The following is a 23,116-nucleotide window of genomic DNA, read 5'->3' on the forward strand; positions in this document are numbered from 1 at the left end:
GAGTACCCAAATACCAGTCACCAGGCCATCAGAGTACCCGAGTACCTGTCACCAGGCCAGAGTACTCAAGTACTTGTCACCAGGCCATCAGAGTACCCGAGTACCAATTTGCAGCCCATGCCTCATAGAATATACGCTGGGGTGTTTTCTTAACAAAATGGGGTAATTTTGTGGGTAATTCCATTGTCCTGGTGCTCCAGGACCTTCAAAAGTGTGATAGGTAGGAATGAAATGAGATGTCATTTATGCTCTTAGAACGCCTGAAGGTATTACTTCAATGTTCGGCCTCTCTATGTGACCAGACTGTGTACAAGGCCTACACATGTTGTATCGCCATACTCGGGAGGAGTAGCAGAATGTGTCTTGGGGTGAAATTTTTGCTATATATATGCTATGTGTTAGAAATGGCTTCTAAATTGACAACTGTGTGTAAAAAAAAAAAATCGGTTAAATTTTTTTCCACATTTCCCAAAAACTTCTGGAAAAAAATGAATCGTTCAAAAGACTCATTATGCCTCACAGATTATACGTTGGGGTGTTTGCTTTCCAAAATTGGGTCATTTTATGGGCAATTCCATTGTCCTGGTACTCCAGGGCTTTCAAAAGTGTAATAGGTTGATGTGAAATGAGATGTGTAATTTTTGCTCGTAGAACGCCTGAAAGTACTACTTCAATGTTGGTGCTCTGTATGTGGCCAGGCTGTGTAAAAGTCTCACACATGTGGTATCACCGTACCTGGGAAGTAGAATGTATTTTGGGGTGTAATTTGTTGTATGCATATGCTGTGTGAGAGAAATAACCTGATAATGACAATTTTTTTTTTTTTTACAAAAAGAAAATCATTTTGCAAAGAATTGTGGGAAAAAATGACAACTTAAAAAAAAATACCTTGGAATGTCTACTTTCTAAAAAGGGGTAATTTGGGGGGTATTTGTACTTTCCTGACGTGTTAGGCCCCTTTCACACGGGACGGATCTGTAATGATCCGCCCCGTAATGATCCGCTTGCTCAGCGGGGATCGCTCAGTTTATCCCCGCTGAGCCGGTAGATGACAGGGCAGTCCTGGCACACTGTGCAGGGACCGCCCTGTCAGCTCTCCGCTCTCCTCTATGGGAGGATCGGGTGAACACGGACCGTCTGTCTGTGTTCATCTGATCCGCTCTGCAGACGGATAGAAAAATAGTATTTTCCCCCGTCTGCAGTATCGGACAATAGCGGAGACGGACGATATCGGGTGTCTGCAGATGTTCATCCGCAGACACTCGCTATCCAATAGGAATGCATGTTTGTCCGTATTTTATCAGCAAACGGATGGATGAAATATGGACATACGTTCTGCATGTGTGAAAGGGGCCTTAGTGTCTCAAGAAATGAGATACACCTGATGTACTGAAGGCCTGATCAGATGTGATCCATTTTCAGTGATTGGCACCATAGTTTGTAGACTCTATAACTTTCACAAAGACCAAATAATATACACTAAAGTGGGTTATTTTTTTAACAAAGATATGTAGCAGTATAAATTTTGGCCAAAATGTATGAAGAAAAATTACTAATTAGCAAAATTGTATGACAGAAACAAAGAAAAAGGCATTTTTTCACAAAATTGTAGTTTTTTTTTTATTTATAGCACAAAAAATAAAAAGTGATTAAATACCACTAAAAGAAAGCTCTATTTGTGTGGAAAAAAGGACACAAGTTTCATATGGGTACAGTGTTGCATGACTGAGTAATTGTCATTCAAACTGTGAGAGCGCTGAAAGCTGAAAATTGGTCTGGTCAGGAAGGGGGTGTAAGTGCACTGTATTGAGGTGGTTAAACTGAGCTGCAGCTCGGTGGCCAAGACCATTCAGCAATTTAACAGGACAGGTTCTACTCAGAACAGGCCTCACCATGGTTGGCCAAAGAAGTTTAGTGCACGTGCTCAGCGAAATATCCAGAGGTTGTGTTTAGGAAATAGACATACGAGCATTGCTGCGGAGGTTGAAAGGGTGGGGGGTCAGCCTGTCAGTGCTCAGACCATACGCCACACATTGTATCAAATTGGGCTGCATGGCTGTCATCCCAGAAGGAAGCCTCTTCTAAAGATGATGCACAAGAAAGCCCGCAAATAATTTGCTGAAGACAAGCAGACTATGGACATGGATTACTGGAACCATGTCCTGTGGTCTGATGAGACCAAGAAACTTTTTTGGTTCAGATGGTTTTAAGCATGTGTGGCGGCAACGACAAGATGGCCACACAAAATATTGACACTTTGGGCCCAATTTGGACATTTTCACTTAGGGGTGTACTAACTTTTGTTGCCAGCGGTTTAGATATTAATGGCTGTGTGTTGAGTTATTTTGAGGGGACAGCAAATTTACACTATTATACAAGCTGTACACTCACTACTTTACATTGCAGCAAAGTGTAATTTCATTGTCACATGAAAGCATATAATAAAATATTCACAAAAATGTGAGAGATGTACTCACTTTTGTGAGATACTGTATTGAATCAGCAATATAAATATACCTTTTTACCACAAAGATTTTGTCATAAACTGACCAATTTTACTTTTGCTATATATATGGGAGCCACCTACATCATTACTAATGCCTGGTTCACACCTATGCATTTTATATTGCATTTTCAGTTTTGCAGAAACACACTACAGTCCATTTAACATGGTTTCCTATGGGTCACATTCACATCTGTGCATTCTATGGAAAGGGCTGGGGACCTTTTTTTTTGTTTTTGATTCCACAGACTTCAGTGGATCAAAAACGTGTATTGAAAAACGCTAAATGCACCTGGTGAATGCAAACAGCCACCTGCATAGGTGTGAACCAGGCCTAAGTGACCATCAAGCTCCTGTAGATGAACCAATACACGAAAAGTGTTCTTCTGCGCTCCACAAGTCCTAGCATTCAATGCACCTGGGGAACCACAGCCAAGTAATTGGTCAACAGGTGGGATAAACAAGGGAGGGGCAATGCCCATTGGTTGAAAGTCACATATTGACAAAATCATTGCTTCCTTACTGGGTATCGTCAGCTTTCTCCAAAAGTGAAATGCACGAGACAAGCTAACTCTTCTGTTCAGCCCTGCTGAGGTATAATGGTAAACATGGGAAACCTGCTAAATCTCCTTAGCATGTCCATCAGCGCCAACGGTTGTGCAGGCCGAGCATAGGGGGAGTGAGTTTCCTCCATCAAATGCTGGGACTTGTAGACAACATGATAATATTTCCTGTGTGGTCGTCCCTTTCTTCTGTGTTAACTAAATTACTCAGGAATACTAACTATTGGTTTCACTTTTAAAATTTCTTTATAAAGATCACAGATGTTTGCTTTATTTTTTTTACCTTTGCAAATGAACTACAAGGTGATGGTAATGCGGATAGAAATAATCTATAAAAGAATAGGGTGAAGTAGGGGGAAGCGTTTTTGAGCTTTTTTTTTACCCCATTATCCTTACACATATATACTTTTTAGCTGAGTATATCTCTATAATGGCTTGTGTAGATGGACAATGTAGCATTCTTTCAGGTGCATTCAGATTATACTGTAGATAAAGCTGAAGCCCAGAGAACTGGCAAAATGACCCTTGCAAAGGTTAAATGCTTGTTTTTATGTAAGGTTGTACTTTTACTCAACCTTATTCCTTGCCCGCGGTCTCATACTACCTGCTGCCCTGAAGCCACTCTCTTGCGTTTTGTCCGGAGGTTTATCAAGTACGATGAAGAAACAGTCATCCAATATAAGTGAGAACGCAGAGCGTCTACCCATAAGTTCCTCAGAGTTTGTCTAGCTTCAGACACTGCAGCATTCTGCTGTCTGTTCATGTACAGTTTTTAGAAGAGGTGGGCAGTGCCACTTACCCAATTTTTCCCTTCACATAGTAAGTCCTTCCTAATGGATAGAGGCCAAGAGAAGACTCCAGAAGCATGGAGCTGGATCTACCATAATGGATGTAAATTTAAAAGGCTACAGAGAAAAAGCTTGACTAATGCATGATCTTCCCCATCCACCTAAGTTTAAAAGAAAAGATATTGTGTGGTAGTTGTCCTTAAAGGTCTGTAAAGCAAATGTGATTAGAATACTGGTGTAAAGTATAAAACCAGAAAAAAGCATCTATTAATTCTCCCGCTGACAGTGTACAAGTAGAAAGACGGCGCTCGCTACAAAACTGGGATGTAACAGACTATTAAATATTGCGCCTGAAGCAGAAAGAACCCTCCTGAAGTCCATTAGCGAAGCACTTCAGATGAGTTCTTCAAGTAAACAAAAGAGAAGAGTTGCTTTGCTTTTACAACAAAAACCATAGTGAAAGGCAGAAGCAAACCACAATAACTTCTAGATAGTCCCATAAAGGGTAACTCTAGCTCTCCGAAAACAATGACACAGCAAAGTAGGTCAGGGAACTAATCCACTTTAAAAATGATAATAATCATTACGTAATTCATTCCACTGTGCTTTTGTAGGTTTTTTTTTTTTTTTAATTCAACGTTTCAAGCTGAACATAAGACAAATGCACACTATTTACCACAGCAATTACTTTGCTACTCTGACCTAAAATATTAAAACTGAACTCTAAGTAGATATAAAATGAAAACTAACCATTTAATGTAATTAATGTATTCCTTTAAATATAATTATATCATAATGTTCTACTAGCATAGGTCCCTGATTCTGTATTGCTGGCAGCCTCCTTTCATAGTTTATACAGCAGTAAAACAAAGAAGGGAAGCCCCTAGTAGCCAATCGGGCTCTACTGAATGCACATGTGCTGACAGTAAACATGCTGACAGGAGGAGACTTGTCACTGTTGTTGCACCTTCATTGTCAAATTAGCAGGATGGGAGAATGAATGAGATACCACAATCCTTTAAGCAGCCCATAGATCAGTGGTTCTCAACCGTTCTAGTGCCGTGACCCCTTGATAAAATTTCCCAAGTTGTGGGGACCCCTAACAGTGAAATTATTTTCATGGCGTGGTCTGTAGGCACCTAAGGCAAGACAAGTAATTTGCGTCCCTAACTCACAGACATTTAGAGCTCCCCGAGTCCCTTCCACTTGTACAGTATTAAAAACTCTTATGGTACATTTTAGGATGTGCCACTCTCTCTTTGTCCTCCTTTCTTTCCCTTTTATCGCTCTCTATTCAAATTTCTTTTTTTTCCCCCCCATCTCTCTCTAGCCAACTTTCTTGTTCTCTCTCATTTTCTCTCTTTTTTCATTTTCCCTCCCCCTCTTTTCCTCTCCCTTCCATGTATTCTCCATTTTTATTCCTTCTCTTACTGCTTGGTGGGGGTGGGATAAGTGTCAGTGCTGGGGGAGTTCTGATCAGCCAAGTTAGGTGCTCTTGATCAGGGTCATCTGCTAATCAGAGAAGTGTAGTGAGGACTTTCAATGGCAACTATAATCCCAGGTAGTGTTATTCACGGTGTCTCCGACTTTGTGGTGTCTCATAGCAGTGACACCTATGGCAAAATCAGGAGATAAGGTCTCCTCCAGCCCCTTCCACTTCACATTCCTCACCAGTCAGCTAACCTCTAGTCTCTGAACTGAATGGACAGCTGCGAAGAGACTGAGTGGGTGGCCGCGGGCTCAAGGAACAGCCCAGCTGGGATGACGCAAAAAGGCTGGGAGAGTGGTGCGGGCTTTAAAAACAGCCTAGGATTGGGTGACCTCTGGTAAATCATCATTCGACCTCCAGGTTGGGAACCACTGCCATAGATGAATCTTTTTTTTTTTCCGTTTAACCAGCAGATTGAATGAAAAAAAAAAAAGTCTTGATTCCCCCATTCACACATTTAATGTGGATGGGGGAAACAGACTCGCTGTGCCTTTATAGTCTGATGGCAGGGAGACTTTCCCACCATCAGAATACACTGATTAGCACTGCAGGCTATAAGCTGAAGCACTGATCGAATGAGGATAACTCAACAGTAGATCAGCTTCTGCACAACCAAAATAACCATACACATGGATTGAAATCAGGCTGGTGACAGCTGAACTTCGATCCATATATGGCCAGATTTAATGTAACAGAGAAGATGGTGTCGCTCGGAAAAAAGTGTATGGATCACAAAAGGGACTGGATGGAATCACATAAATATAACAAACAAGACAGTTTGCATATATGTAAACTGTATTTATAATTTTATTATACAAAATTAATGACCCAGAGTAGGAGAATCCACGGCATTGATTCCTTCCCCCCACCCCCATGGTTGCACATCAAACAAGGGCTGCTTTTCGTCTTGTGTGAAAGAGATATGTTGGCTCTTATTGTTTAATCTTTCTTTCTAAAACTGCCATGTGCTTGAAATTCAGAGTTCCAGTTATCTGTGAAAAAAATTAATCTTTAAAAAAAACAGCCACTCACCTGTCCCATGATCCAGCAGTGCGCTCATCCCAGTGGGTTTCACCCACTGTCTTCGTTCCTCTGGACAGGTATCTTCACTTTGAGCAACCGGCTGTGACAGTGCTGCAAATCATGAACGATGGATGCAGTCATCTTGGACCTGTCAGTGTCCCAGAAGACTGCGGGGGATTGAGGGAGGAAGGAAAACGTCTGCCCCCACTCCTCAAAAGTGCAAATTCTTCAAATGGAGTGGGGGGACAAATCCTTAAAGCGGAACTTGCCCTTTTGGGTGGAGCTCCGCTTTAACCATTTGCCGACCAGCTCACACTGATATATACGGTGGCAGAATGGCTCTCCTGCGCAAACTGACATACCTGTATGTCAGTCCCTAAAAGCAGCATAGCTGTGCGCGCGATCGTGGCGAGGAGAGGCAGAATGGGGAAAAGCCTATGTAAACAAGGCATTTCCCCATTCTGCCTAGTGATATGACAGGGATGTTCTGTACCCAGTGATCGGGAGCAGTGATCTCTGTCATGTCTCAGTAAGCCCATCCCCCCCACAGTTAGAGCACACTGAGGGAACACACTTAAACCTTTGATCACCCCCCTAGTGTTAACCCCTTCCCTGGCAGTGTCATTTTGGTGTTGCACTGGCCATTAAGTGGGTAAAACCTTTCCGGGGCTGAAGTGGTTAAGGTCATCACAGAGGACAAGGGGACACTCTTTATGTCTGGAGAAAAAGAGATTTAATCTCCAAATATGGAAAAGTTTCTTCATAGTAAGAGTTAAAAAAGGCCTGGATTCTTTCCTAAATGTACATAATATAACTGGATACTGACATTTATAGGTAAAGTTGATCCAAGGAATATCTTTTCAACCTATGTAACCATGAAACTATGCTTGGCTGTCAAGCACGATAACTGGTGTCAGTACCTTTGCAGTCACTTGCCAGTAAAAGGATGCAGATAAGGAGTTCTCAGACTTTGACGACTTGCCTTCCCACTACAGAGACAACAAGCCAATGATCATTATCACAACTGATGGCAATGGCAGCTTCCTATTTTCTTGAAATTATTTATTTTAAACCATCAACATTTTATTGAATTCCTTTTGTGTTACCTTTCAGTAGTTCCTACCAGGCGACACATATATACTGTGGCTGGGCCTTAACACAGAGCCTCCACATACAGTCATGGCCAAATTGTTGGCACCTCAGAATTTTTTTCCAGGAAATCAAGTATTTCTTACAGAAAAGTATTGCAGTAACACATGTTTTGCTATACACATGTTTATTCCCTTTGTGTGTATTGGAACAAAAAAATGGGAGGAAAAAAAGCAAATTGGACATGTCACACAAAACTCCAAAAATGGGCTGGTCAAAATTCTTGGCACCCTTAACTTAATGTTTGATTGCACACCCTTTGGAAAAAATAACTGAAATCAGACGCTACCTATAACCATCAATAAGCTTCTTACACCTCTCACCTGAAACTTTGGACCACTCTTCCTTTTGCAAACTGCTCCAGGTCTCTCTTCCTGGAAGTCTTTTCCCAACAGAAATTTTAAGATATCGCCATAGGTGTTCAATGGATTTAGATCTGGACTCATTGCTGACCACTTTAGAACTCTCCAGTGCTTCGTTGCCATCCATTTCTGGGTGCTTTTTGATGTATGTTTGGGGTCATTGTCCTGCTGGAAGACCCAAGATCTCGGACGCAAACCCAGCTTTCTGACACTGGGCTCTACAGGGCGACCCAAAATCCTTTGGCAATCCTCAGATTTCATGATGACTTGCACACATTCAAGGCACCCAGTGCCAGAGGCAGCAAAACAACCCCAAAACAACATTGAACCTCCACCATATTTCACTGTAGGTACTGTGTTCTTTTCTTTGTAGGCCTCATTCAGTTTTAAGTAAAAAGTAGAATGATGTGCTTTACCAAAAAGCTCCATCTTGGTCTCATCTGTCCACAACACGTTTTCCCAGAAGGATTTTGGCTTACTCAAGTACATTTTGGAAAATTGTATTCTTGCTTTTTTAGGTCTCTGTGTCAGCAGTGGGGTCCTCCTGGGTTTCCTGCCATAGCTTTTGACACACATTGGGATTTTTTTTTTAACGTTTGGTGCACTAGTTGCATCTTTCTGTTCAAACCCTTCAGATTGAATAATTATTTGGCACATGCTATACATCAATGTCCTGTGCAACAAATATGTATTGAACTAATAGTTTATCGGTCCCATATTATGAGACATAGAAATAAAGCGTGTGTTCCTTATTGAGATATGTGCAATAATGTATTCACTGGCAATCATAAACTGCAGTATGTAGTGAAGCCATGGGTTTAGCTACTGTGTTGAAATTATTTGATCCCCTGCAGATTTTGTAAGTTTGCCCACTTACAAAGAAATGAAGGGTCTGTCATTTTAATCAGAAGTGAATTTTAATTGAGAGAGACAGAATATTAGCCAAATATCCAGAAAAAAAAAAAACACATAAAGCAAAACAAATGCTATAAAGATGCAGCTCAGTGAGTAAATATGATATAAGTACTTGATCCCCAAGCAAAACATGACTTACTACTTGGTGGAGAAACCCTTGTTGGCAAGAACAGAGGTAAGACATTTCTTGTAGTTGGGTATCATGTTTGCACACATCTCAGGAGGGATTTTGGTCCACTCTTCTTTACAGATCTTCTCTAAATTCTTAAGGTTTCTTGGCAACTCGAGGTTTCAGCTCCCTCCATAACATTTTCTATAGGATTAAGGTCTGGAGACTGACTAGGCCACTCCATGACTTTAAATTGATTGTTTTTGAGCCACTCCTTTACTTGTGTAGCCTTATGAGTTTATGTGAAATCTCCATTAATACCTGTACAATATTGTAATTAGAAATATATTTCCATTAGATTTAAATATATATGTAAAGTATTGAGTGTTGTGTTGGTGTTACTGTAATTGGTTCAACTTCAAAGCTTGGCCTTTTGTTTTCCCTGATAACATCTCACCTGGGAAGTAAACAACAGCTTTCGTTGACTCATCCAATCAGGCTGTTCCCAATATACATTGACTAGGTACAGTGACCAATTAGGGAGAATTATATTAGCCAACTACAGAAAGTAGGGGGGGGGGGATATAATGCTTTGTGAGCAAGCCAAGTCACTCTGGTGTGGGAGCACACGGCAGTCACCATGGGCTGACCTGAAGTTAACAGGTAATCTAACTCTGAACTTGCACCTTATATTGTATTGTAAATATGATTCTGTGAGTAATTTGTAAATATCATGTAAGCCAGGGGACCTACACTGTATATTGTGATGTAAATACTGTCTGGTGTGTAATTTGTATATATTCTGTAACCCTATAAATAAATGTGTATTGCTGATTGAACTATCTCTTTTGTACAAGATCTCTCAGATCTAGATATGTATATGTCCATACTACTACAATGATTGAGGGGTATGCACATAATCATAATTACTAGTCAACACTTGGTGGTATGTTTTGTGTCATCGTCATGCTAGAAGACCCATATTCAGTTATCGGGCTGAGGGAATAAGGTTCTCATCCAAGGTTTTACAATACATTGGCTCCTTAATGTGACAATGTCGGTCTGTATCTTTAGCAGAGAAACAGCCCCAAAGCATAAATGTTTCCACCTCTGTGGTTGACTGTAGGGGTGGTGTTCTTAAGGTCAGTCTTATATATAGTCAGTATTTTTCTTCCTCCAAACACAGCGAGTCAAGTTAATACCAAAGTGCTCAACTTTGGTCTCATATGACCACAGCATTTTCTTCCAAACCTTCTCTGAATCATTTAGATATTCGTTGACATGACTGTGCATTGGCCATCTTGAGGAGGGTGGCTCACTGTGTTTGGAGGAAGAAAAATGCTAACTATGACCCTAAGAACACATCCCTACAGTCAAGCACAGCTGTGGAAACATTATGCTTTGGGGGTGTTTCTCTGCTAAAGGTACAGACCGACTTTGGCGCACTGAGGGACAATGGATGGGGCCGTGTATTATAAAATCTTGGATGAGAACCTTCTTCCCTCAGCCAGACCTTGACTCTATAGAAAAATTATGGAGGGAGCTGAAACTTTGAGTTGCCGAGCGACAGCCAAGAAACCTTAAAGATTCAGAGAAGATCTATAAAAAAAAGTGGGCCAAAAATCCCTAATAAGATGTGTGCAAACGTCAAGAAATGTCTTAACTCTGTGCTTGCCAACAAGGGTTTCTCCACCAAGTACCAAGTCATGTTTTGTTTGGAGATCAAATACTTATTTTACTCACTGAACTGCAACTCAATTTATAACATTTGTATCATGTGTTTTTTCTGGATTTGTGGTTGATATTCGGTCTATATCATTTAAAATAGACCTATGATAAAAAAATTATAGTCCCTTCATATTTCTTTGTAAGTGGGCAAACTTACACAATCTGCAGGGGATCAAATATTTATTTTCCTCACTGTATATTGTAGAGAGCACATTTCAAAAATAAGGCTGAGAACAAGGATTTTAAAATCTCCTCAGATTTGCATTCTGTTTTCAAAGCTGCATGCCAGGAATTCCATTGGATGGGATGGAATGGACATGGACAATGTTTAGCTAACTTGTGCAAATGGCTGCTAAGGATGAGCTCAGGCATGTTTGCATGATCCACGTGCAGAGCCCGCCAGGAAGTTGGCGCATCTCTGAGCTAATCACAGGCAGTGAGACATTGCCCCGATGCGTGGTTGCAGAGATCGGGCAATGTCTCACTGCCTGTGATTAGCGCAGCGCTGCGCCAACTTCCTGGCGGGCTCTGCACGTGGAGCATGCGAACACGCCTGAGCTCATCCCTAATGGCTGTCAGCTTCCAGCAATTTGTGAACTCCAGTGACTACATGAATGTGCTTAAGCACAGAAAAATATGAGATTCATGGTGCCGAAGACATCTAAGCAAACAGTAATATGTAGCAGATACTTTTTCTGTCCTTTTCTACAGTTACAGTGCTAATGCAAGAAGGGTAAATTTAAACAGAGCACTGTTCACACTTCCCTGAGCTACATGGTAGTCTTGGCCGTCTTTACAGAGATGCCTGGTATCTCTGCATATAATAAGAGAGCTTTTTTTTTTTTTTAATACATTCACAATACAACCTTTAAGACCCTGTAACAAATATGTGCTGTGGATTAAACCACAATTTCCTGTGATATTCTTCTATAGATTAACACAAATCTCTTCAAAGTGGTTCATGTTTTAATTAATGCAGTATTGTTAAGACAATACATTTATCCTGATTACTGTGCACTAGTTGGAAAGAGAAGCAGCTCTTTTTCTTTATACTAACCTTTACTTGTGTGTGTGGCTCTAGACTCCATATGACTATGATAAATGGGGACATGCTGCCAGTGCACCAGCCCATTGACTATGGCAAAAATGCTGCATTTCCCTTTTCTCTTATTTTTTGTTGCATACGCAGCAGGTCTAAACTATAATCTCTGGCTGACGTCACAGGAAGAGAATCAAGGCAGCTTAGGCAGTTTTAGAATGCAGAATGAATGTAAGCTGTAAGACAGTAGTTCTGAACTCCTGTCCACAGGATTCACTAACAGGCCAGATTTTAAGTATTACCTTGGGGGGATGCAGACGATAATACTGCAATCACTGTGATGTATTTCAGTTATGTTGCAAACCTGGCCTGTTAGTGGGCCCTAAGGACAGGAGTTGAGAAACACTACTGTAAGGGATCTTCTGTAATAATGCTTTCTAGGTTTGCATGTTTTTGGCTTTTGCTGTTAATTTAGACTACCAACAAGCTATTCTGGCCATAGATACTAATTACAGATCACAGAGCACTCCCCTTGACAATGCCTTCTTAAGCTTTTCTCACAAGAGGAATTGATTTGTTTGGGCATAGTTGAGGGTGAGCATATACTTTTTAGGCTGAGGTACGGACAGAGATGTGCCAAATCTTGCATGGCACATGTGGTGTACTTGGTTGTGTTTACAAATGTGTGACACAGATAAGCCCTTCCTGCATCATCTCCTCTGTGACAAAATAACACTGTTGCTGTTTGATCTATGAGAGAAAAATTTGTAACTTCTGCAGAATGACCTCATTTCAGTCTAGGCGATGACACTTTACTAAACACTAAAAGACTACTTTTTAAAGGTAAAGTGTACAGCTTTTTGGAAGAAAAAAAAAAGTGTACTGCAGATGTATATTACATGTTAGAAATATATTAATGCATATTTGCGTAAAAGCTACTGAAAGGTCCACTTTAAAACCTTAGTCAGTCCTTACACTGTTTCCAACAATCCTCAGGACAGTATACAGGGCCATTCAGAGCTCTATTACTTTAAACAATATTGTTGGTCAAACACTGGGAAAATGCTTACAGGAAGGGATAGCACAGGGATAAACAAATAATTGCGATGCAACGCTTTCATTATCATCAGATCGGTGAGCAGCATTACCATGACTTCAGGATAGGCAGGGTTGTTGAACTGGAAGGATGGACATGAAGGATGCTTGCAGATATAAGAAGCACACAGAACATATACAGTATCTCACAAAAGTGAGTACACCCCTCACATTTTTGTAAATATTTCAATATATCTTTTTATGTGACAACATAAGAAATTATACTTTGCTACAATGTAAAGTAGTGAGTGTACAGCTTGTATAACAGTGTAAATTTGCTGTCCCCTCAAAATAACTCAACATACAGATATTAACATCTAAACCGCTGGCAACAAAAGTGAGTACACCCCTAAGTGAAAATGTCCAAATTGAGCCCAATTGGCCATTTTCCCTCCTCGGTGTCATGTGACTTGTTCGTGTTACATGGCCTCAGGTGTGTTAAATTTAGTATCATCACTTCCATTCTCTCATACTGGTCACTGGAAGTTCAACATGGCACCTCATGGCAAAGAACTCTCTGAGGATCTGAAAAAAAAAAAAAAAAATATTGCTCTACATAAAGATGGCCTAAGCTATAGGAATATTGCCAAGACCCTGAAACTGAGCTGCAGCTTGGTGGCCAGGACCATACAGCGATTGAATAGGAAAGGTTCCACCCAGAGGTTGTCTTCAGGAAATAGATGTATGAGCATTGCTGCAGATGTTTAAGGGGTCAGCCTGTCAGTGCTCAGACCGTACGCCACACACTGTATCAAATTGGTCTGCATGGCTGTCATCCCAGAAGGAAACCTCTTCTAGAGATGATGCACAAGAAAGCCCACAGACAGTTTGCTCAAGACAGGCAGACTAAGGACATGGATTACTGGAACCATGTCCTGTGGTCTGATGAGACCAAAATAAACTTATTTGGTTCAGATAGTTTCAAGCGTGTGTCGTGAAAACCAGGTGACGAGTACAAAGACAAGTGTTTCTTGCCTACAGTCAAGCATGGTGATGGGAGTGTCATGGTCTGGGGCTGCATGAGTGCTGCCGGCACTGGAGAGCTGCAGTTCTTTGAGGGAACCATGAATGCCAACACGTACTGTGACATACTGAAGCAGAGCATGATTCCCTCCCTTTAGAGAGTGAGCAGCAGAGCAGTATTCCAACATGATAACTACCCCAAACACACCCCAAGATGACCACTGCCTTGCAAAAGAAGTTGGGGCTGGCCAAGTATGTTTTCATACCTAAACCCTATTGAGCATCTGTGGGGCATCCTCAAATGGAAGGTGGAGGAGTGCAAGGTCTCTAGCATCCACCAGCTCCATGATGTTGTCATTGAGGAATGAAAGAAGACTCCAGTGGCAACCTGTAAAGCTCTGGTGAACTCCACGACCAACAGTGTTAAGGCAGTGCTGGAAAATAATGGTGGCCACACAAAATATTGACACTTTGGGCCCAATTTGGACATTTTGACTTAGGGGTGTACTCACATTTTTTGCCAGTAGTCTAAACATGAATGGCTGTGTGTGGCGTTATTTTGAGGGGACAGCAAATTTATACTGTACAAGCTGTACACTCACTACTTTACATTGTAGCAAGGTGGCATTTCTTCAGTGTTGTCACATGAAAAGATATAATAAAATATGTACAAAAATGTGAGGGGTTTACTCACTTTTGTGAGATACTGTATGTACAGCAGCAACAGCAAGTGTAAAAGAAATGCCAGTCTCAGATCCCAAGTCTCCACAGGGACATTAAAAATAAAAAATAAATTCATGAATTGCTAAACTTACACTGAAAAGTCATCATCTGAGACACCTAAACCCCAGTTCAATAAGCGTGCCAAAGAAGGAACATATCTGACTATTTTTGGAGTGTGGAAGTTTATTATGTCTCTCATTGGTTGCACCAAGGAGTCTGCATCCACTAAAATATGTTTTGGTGCTAGTTTGAATTCTTTATGAGCCCCAAGACACCATCTACACCAGGAATCCTCAAACTATGGCCCTCCAGCTGTTGCGAAACTACACATCCCATGGGGCATTGTAAAACTCTGACATTCACAGACATGACTAGGCATGCTGGGAATTGTAGTTCCTGAACAACTGGAGGGCCATAGTTTGAAGACCCATGATTTACACGCAAGAAAAGATCAGCAGATATAAGTTGGTTCTGCAAGGATGTACAAGTATCATGCAAGAAACGAACACATTTTATAAAAAAACAGAACTATATTAAGTGAATCTGCACAGTCACCAATTAAAATAAAATAAGAAGTGGACAACCATACTAAGGTTACAAAATAAGCAAATTTGTCTACAAAAGATTTTGCATTTAGGAAAGGAAAAATAAAATTAGCCAAAAAAGTCCCCCATGCAAAAGAAAGTGAATGCTTAACTTTCCCGCTTCCCTTTTTGTTGAATTCTTGAAGAGGAATCTTCCTCTGAGCCCAGGTTCACATTGTAACGATTTGGCCGGCAATGGCACCGTCTGAATCAGTGCAGCCCCACACCGATTAACAAAAGCAGTTCCTGTACTAAGTTTGTCGACTTCAGGGGGAGATTTGTATAGACATCTGTGCAAGAATCCGCACCGATGTCTGTCAAATCGACCCTGAAGTGGGACTGCATTGCTGGGTTGAAATTGTGCGAGTTCAGCTGAACTCACACGGTTTCTAACCTGCAGCAATGGGAACCTAGGCTTAAACCTTCTGACACTTCCAGGTGTGGTGGTTCCTTGGCCCCTTACCATGCTAAACAGGTTGTTCTCATCAACCTCAGGCCACAGTAGTGACATGTAGGTGGATGGGAAGAACTGAGAGCATGGGGAACTGAAGGAGTGGCACTCCTAGAAGTGTCAGATTTAAAGGAGACCTATAGCCACAGGATACACTTTAAGGCCACATTCACATACTAAAATGCACTTACAAGCATTTAAAAAAAAATAATAATATGGATCTGAATGCAACACATTGTTTTTAACAGAGCAATTCACACAGGTGTTTAAACGTGCACTACCTTCAGATCCATAACTCTAAATTCAAGCATCTGCATCTGAGAACATGCAAGTACATGTATACCATGGATTCTAGTATTGGAAAAAAAAAAAAGAAGATTTTATGCATTTACTAAATGTATATAAAAGTATCATTATGCAGGAGTTTTTGTTACAGAAAAAACATCAGTAACATTATTATGGTGAATGTAGCCTTATTTTATAACATCAGCAATGTAGCAGTAACAAATGATAGTTATTTATGGCAATCCACCATAAGTTTACTCGAAAAATCCCCTTTCATGTTGAGATTGTTGCCTATCTCTTTCCACAACTTCTTGGATTCTGTACATGCTTTGCACCTTTCTCTTCTGCTCATTCCTTTGCTCTACTTTCGATTTCTAAGGATTGCAGATCCTGTGGTACGGTACCTTGCTGTACACAAGCATAGTTTCCTGTACTTACTGTGCATTCTGAAACTCGTACTCAGAAGGCAGGCTATGTATAATGTGCGACGCTGCAATGCATATATAATGTGCGACGCTGCAATGCATATATAATGTGCGGCACTGCAATGCATATATACGGGGCATAGTGCATGTTGACAGAATTTGAACAAGTAAATATTTGATATTCTAAAAGTACGTTTTCAAACTTCAAGATCATTCAGAATTGTAGAAGTAGGCTAGAAATAATTGAAATACAATGTGGCAATGAATATATGATTTTAAATTTTGACAATACGTACACTTTAACCACTTAAGGACCAGGCCTATTTTTAAAACTTGTTGTTTACAAGTTAAATAATTAAATTTTTGCTAGAAAATTACTTAGAACCCCCAAACATTATATATATTTTATCTAACACCCTACAGAATAAAATGGTGGTCGTCGCAATGCTTTTTGTCACACTGTATTTGCGCAGCGGTCTTACAAGCGCACTTTTTTTTGGAAAAAATTCACTTTGAATTAAAAAAATAAGACAACATGATGTTACGCCGAGTAAATTGATACCCAACATGTCACACTTCAAAGTTGCACTCAATCGTGGAATGTTGACACACTTTTACCCTTAAAAATCTCCATATGCTATGTTTAAAAAAATTCTACAGGTTGCATGTTTTGAGTTACAGAGGGGTTCTAGGGCTAGAATTAGTTCTCTCGCTCTAACGATCACGGCAATATCTTACATGTGTGGTTTGAACACCATTTTAATATGAGGGCGTTTCTTAGTTATTTTACCTTTTATTTTTCACTGTTGTTTCTTTTTTTTTTTTTTTTAAAGTGTCACTTTTATTAGTATTGCAAGGAATGTAAACATCCCTTGTAAAGGAAAACAGCATGACAAGACCTCCTAAATATGAGATCTGGGGTCAAAAAGACCTCAGATCTCATATTTACACTAAAATGCAATAAAAAAAATAAATTAAATGTAATTTATGTTGTTTTAAGAGCTATGGGCTGAAGTGACATTTTGACGTCGCTTCCGCTCAAGAATGGTACGGAGACGCACAGGGAGAAGGACGCGATTGCCTCTGCCGGCGGCTCTGGTAAGCGGCGGAGGGCACCGGGAAAGCAGCGGGGGGGGGGGGGCTCTCCTGCCATTGATGAAAGTTATCTAACGGCGAAGCTAGCTGCTGCCATAACAATGTCCCTCTTCAAACAGCCAACATATAACGACGGAGCGCGGTCCAGAAGTGGTTAAAGGCAAAGTTTTCCTTGCAGGTAAAATAAATGTGCATTTATTTTATTAAACTTTTTTTGGAGCCTGCAGAGCATTGCACTTACTATCAGCAGTTCATGGTTGCAATGTCAGGCCCCTGCAGACTTTCAGTATAGCTATGTGCCTGTACCTCCTGTACAGGCAGAAAGTTACTGGAGATCGGGAAGATCAATGAACTATGAGCATGCTCACCAGCACTCTCACAGTTCATTGAGAACTAAATTGCGATACAAGAAATACCTACACATATAATAGCATATTTATTATTGTGTTAGACATAAAATCATACTCAGAACTACATCTAGTCAAAAATAGTATTTATTCCTCTGTAGTTAGGCCCAGGTCTAAGCCCCCCAAAACATATCAGAGGTCCAAATAATGGACCTCGGATAAAACATTTAAATAAGCACTAACCATAAATGATACGAAAAGTAGTATAACTGAAAATGTCATCCATCATCAAACCAAATCGTGCATCACATAGTAAAGAATATAAAAATCGTGATGCCAGCATTAGTCAAAGTGACTTTTTGTCATTATGACTAATGCTGGCATCAAACTCTTTTTACTCTTTACTTTGTTATATAATGATTTGGTTTGATGATCTGTGAAACGTTAACTTTAACCATTTTAATTTGCCATCATTCTCTTTGTATTATTTATGATTAGTGATTTATGTTAAGTATTTATCGTATAAATCTAATTGTCCTTGAGATTTTTCCTTTTTTGGGAGGGGTGGGTTCAAAGTAGATTGAATTTCAAAAGATACAATTTATAACATATTGGGTGCAACTGTGTACACAAAATTTCAGGCTTACTTAACCACTTCCCACCCGGCCAATGTATATATACGGCGGGTGGGAGCCGCCTGCTCCTGATAGGACGTTCAGGAACGTCATTCAGGAGCAGCGGGATCGCGCGCGCGCGCGCCCGCGCAGCGGCGCGATCCCGATGTGCTCGTGTCACCCGGACACGGCACATCTCAGATCGGCAGGAGGGCTCTGTGATTGGCCCTCCTGATCACATGACGGCCGTGTCCAATCACGGCCGTCATGTGATGTAAACAAACAGCCGGTTGCTAGGCAATCGGCTCTCCTCTCCTCACACGGAAGTCACCGCTGAGAAGAGGAGAGCAGAAGGCTGCAGCCGGCTGATGATCAGTGAGTATGGGCTGCTTTTCACAGCTTTTTACTCACTGATCATCAGTGTAGTGTAAACACACAACACACCACACAGTGAAAACACAGTCCCCACATATGTCCCCAAAACACACATGTCCCCAAAACATACATGTCCCCAAATAATAAAAACACATGTCCCTAATAATAAAAACATGTCCCCCACATATGTCCCACTAAAATCACATGTCCCAATGATTATCTGCACACATATGTACGTGATCACCTGCACACATATGTACATGATCATTTGCGTACATATGTCCGTGATCACACAAACCAATTATTATACACTTAACGGAATTTTTTTTACCAAAAACATGTAGCAGAATACATTTTGGCTTAAATTTATGACAAAATTTGATTTTATTGGATTTCTTTTCAAATAGAAAAAAGAAAATATTGTTTTTTTCCCAAATTTCCGCTTTTTTTGCGCTTATATCGCAAAAAAAAAAAAACGGAGTCGTGAATAAATAACACCAAAATAAAGCTCTATTTGTGCGAACAAAATGATAACAATTTCATTTGGGTACAGTGTAGCATGACCGCGCAATTGTCACTGAAAGCGCTAGAGCGATGAAAGCTGAAAATTGGGCTGGGAAGGAAGGGGGTGAAAGTGCCCTGTATTGAAGTGGTTAACCACTTCAGCCCTGGCCTATAGTCATATGACGCCCACAGATGGGATCCCCCGTCCTGGGTGGGCATCATATGACGTCCTCCAAATCCCGGCCGCCTAGGGGGCGCACCCGCGGCATCGCTCGGGACCCGGTGCGTGTGCCGACGGCTGCAATGTCCGCTGGGCACCCACGATTGCCCGGGAACACAGCAGGACCATGGATCTGTGTATGTAAACACACAGATCCACGTGCTGTCAGAGGAGAGGAGACCGATGGTGTGTTCCCAGTATAGAGGAACACCGTCAGTCTCCTCCCCTTGTGAGTCCCCTCCCTCCCCAGTTAGAATCACTCCCATAGGGAACATATTAACCCCTGCAGCGCCCCCTGGTGTTAACCCCTTCCCTGCCAGTCACATTTACACAGTAATCAGTGCAATTTTATAGCACGATCGCTGTGTAAATGTGAATGGTCCCAAAAATGTGTCAAAAGTGTCCGCCATAATGTCACAGTCATGAAAAAAATCTCAGATTGCCGCCATTACTAGTAAAAAAAAAAAATAATAAAAGCCATAAATCTAAGCCCTATTTTGTAGATGCTATAACTTTTGCGGAAACCAATCAATAATCGCTAATTGCAATTTTTTTTTACCAAAAAATATGTCGAAGAATAAGTTTCGGCCTAAACTGAGGAACAATTTTTTTTTTTTTTTTTTATTGGATATTTATTATAGCAAAAAGTAAAAAATTGTGTTTTTTTTCAAAATTGTCGCTCTTTTTTTGTTTATAGCGCAAAAAATAAAAACCGCAGAGGTGATCAAATACCCGTCCCTTCCCGCAAGTGCCCCGCTGCCTGCTGGGAAAACACACAGATCCCAGAGGCAGCGGGGACCGTCCTTATTGCGCAGCGCGAAAGGCTCCATTTCCTGATTCCCATACCCAAGATGGCGGCGGCAGCACCCGAGATACGATCTACAGATCGGCTTTGGGTGCCGACATCGCGGGCGCACTGGACAGGTAAGTGTCACTATTTTAAAAGTCAGCTGCAACAGATTCTGTGATCACCAGTTTTAGTAAATCTCCCCCATTGATTGGTACCATGCCATTAATTATATGGTCACTAAGATTTAGAGGGGGAGAGTCTGACACCCAAATAAATGAGAGGGAGAGATTTTCCTAAAGATGACAGATAGCAAATAAAAAAAAAAAGAGGAAGCTGACAGCGGTTCCAACTCTTCCACGCGTTTCCCAAAACTAAAACAATGTGGCTTGAGTAGGGCATTATTTGTATACACAATATACTTTTGTTTTAGGATTTCTTCTTTTCATTTTAATTAAAATTATTTGTTTGGGGATATTTATTGATAATATAGTGTTACTTATTTGGTGTTATGTTGTGTGCCGTTTGTTGTGGATGTAATTTTTTTTTTTTTTTTTTTATAAAATGTTCAGCAGGTTCAACAATTTTTTTTGATGTAAATGTTAGGCAAGGTATTGGAAACATTCTAACATTCTCACATCATTAATACAGATGCTGAAGAAGCTGCCAAAAGTAAGATGATGGATTATTTCCCAGTAAAACTAATGCCACCAGAACATTTGCTTAAACGATTAATTTTGTTTATTTGTGCATTACATGTTTGGTCTTAAAAGAATGAGTGGATGCAATACAGTTTCAAAGATGTACAAATGTTTGCTCTGCTGTGACTGTAGCTCTGTAGGGTGTCTAGAATAATTTATAAAACAGTACTTAAAGAAGGACCCCATCCAACATCACTAAGTCTGTATTTGGTGAAAAGGCAAGAAGGCATTCTTTGTATATAATCGTAAATACATTTAAGATGGACATGAAAATTTGCTAAGTCATAGGGAACATCTAGATAGGATCAGCTGCAAGGAAACCACGGGCAATGCTGGTGACCAGCCCTTTACTCTTTGCCTGCTTTAATTTGGGAACAGCTCCCAGGTCAGTACATTTAGTTAGAATCCTTTAAACCCATTATTTTATCCAAGCATGAAGATAATGCAAAGAGTGTGGAAGTAGAAAGTACACATTCAGTGACAAAATACTGTCACTTACCTGAAACTTCTTGTGAAGATGACTGGATGCTCCCTGCAGCCTCCAGTTTGACAGGGACAGGAGATCCTCCTTCCAATATATTAACCAGCTCTCTCAGCTTACTGCACTCATCTTGCAGTTGCTGCACTTCCTCTTTATGTCGTTGCTTCTCAGCTTTCTGAGCTGGATTGATGTTCAGATGAACCACCTTTACTTCGGCAGGATCATACGAACCCTAAAGCACACAAAAAAAAACAAAAACAAAAGGGGGTCATGTATTAACCACTTCAGCTTCGGAAAATGTTACCCCCTTCATGACCAGGCCATGTTTTTCTATTTATCACTGCACTACTTTAACTGGAGTCATGCAATGCTGTACTGACACAAAATTTACATAATTTGTTTCCCTTACAAAAGGCTTTCTTTTTGGTGGTAATTAATCATTTACTATTTAAACAAAAAGACCAAACATTAAAAAAAAAAAAAAAAAAAAAAACAATAATATTTTTCACTTTCAGACATAAAACATATTCAATGAAAAACAATCACATTTCTTAAAAAAATTTAGGCCAAAATGCATTCTGCTACATGATTTAGTTTATATTGATTGGTTTTGTGAACGTCGCGGTGTCTACAAACGATGGTGTAAATATAATGGAATTTGTTTTTAACTAGTAATGGCGTTGATCAGCGAGTTATAATAGGACTGCGATAGTACTGCGGCAATCTGACACTTTGTGGAAACTGACTGACACTGACATAACCAGTGACACTAATGCCGCATACACACGAGCGGAATGTGCGACAGAAAAAAATCAGACGGAAGCTTTACATTGTATATTCCGATCGTGTGTATGCCTCATTGAACTTTCTTTTTCTAAAATTCTGATGGACCTAGAAATAGAACATGTTCTAAATATTTCCGATGGAACCTATTCCTATCGGGAAAACCGCTCGTCTGCATGCTGTTCTGATGGACCAAAAAAGACGCATGCTTTGAAGCAATTATGAGACGGAAGCTATTGGCAACAGGCTGTTGAACTTCCTTTTTCTAGTCCTGTTGTACGTCACCGCATTCTTGGCGATTGGACTTTGGTGTGATCGTGCGTATGCAAGACAGTTTCAGCAAAATTCCACCTGAAAAACCTTCAAAGTTTATTACGATGGGAGAAAACGGTCGTGTGTACAGGGAATTATAATATACACTGTCAATGTACTAATGATACTGGCTGGGAAGGGGTTAACATCTAGGGCAATCATATGGTTAACTGTGTGCCAAGCAATGTTTACGGTGTACTGTTTTTACCAAGCAATGTTCCGGCATCACTGCTGTCTGTAGAAAGCCCAGTGTTTACCAACACAGGGCTCTCTGCTGTCACTTGCTCAGCTGATCAGCGGGTTCCGGCCATAAATTATTTGCCGGGACCCACCAGGGTTGCAAATCACATACAGTTACACAAACCTGCACAGTTAAGCTACACTGTAGCAGTAAAGCTACAAGAGGCGGTTGGCAAGTGGTTAAGAATAGTGAACAAAACAATGCTGTTCCTAATAGTAGAAAGATTGAAGATAAATTCAGGTACTTCGTTTCGAGGCGATTAAAAATTGCATGGACAATATAATGGTTAATAAAAAATGTACCTGCTATCCTTTCAGACATCAATGATAAATTCCTTTGGGTTTGGCAGCCATGGGTTGAATATATTAAACCTTCTAGATTTGACACTACTCTTCTCTTGATTTAATGTGCTCCTGTTCCCCAACGCGAGGACCCCCCCCCTCTTTTTACCCCCCTCTCCTC

The 23,116-nt window shown here is 40.6% G+C and overlaps 1 protein-coding gene across 2 annotated transcripts in view; it reads right to left on the reverse strand.

Moving 5' to 3' along the window:
- MAD1L1 (mitotic arrest deficient 1 like 1) overlaps positions 1–23,116 on the reverse strand; it is a 1,159,769-nt gene that overhangs the window by 401,640 nt on the left and 735,013 nt on the right. For both annotated transcript variants that reach the window (XM_077449134.1, XM_077449135.1), the window contains one exon: positions 21,337–21,550. In XM_077449134.1, the coding sequence (XP_077305260.1) occupies positions 21,337–21,550 (214 nt within the window). The remainder of the gene's footprint in view (positions 1–21,336; positions 21,551–23,116) is intronic.

This window comes from Lithobates pipiens, unplaced genomic scaffold (assembly GCF_037356315.1).
Source record: "Lithobates pipiens isolate NorthernLeopardFrog02 unplaced genomic scaffold, aLitPip1_a1.2 Scaffold_22, whole genome shotgun sequence".
NCBI lineage: Eukaryota > Metazoa > Chordata > Amphibia > Anura > Ranidae > Lithobates > Lithobates pipiens.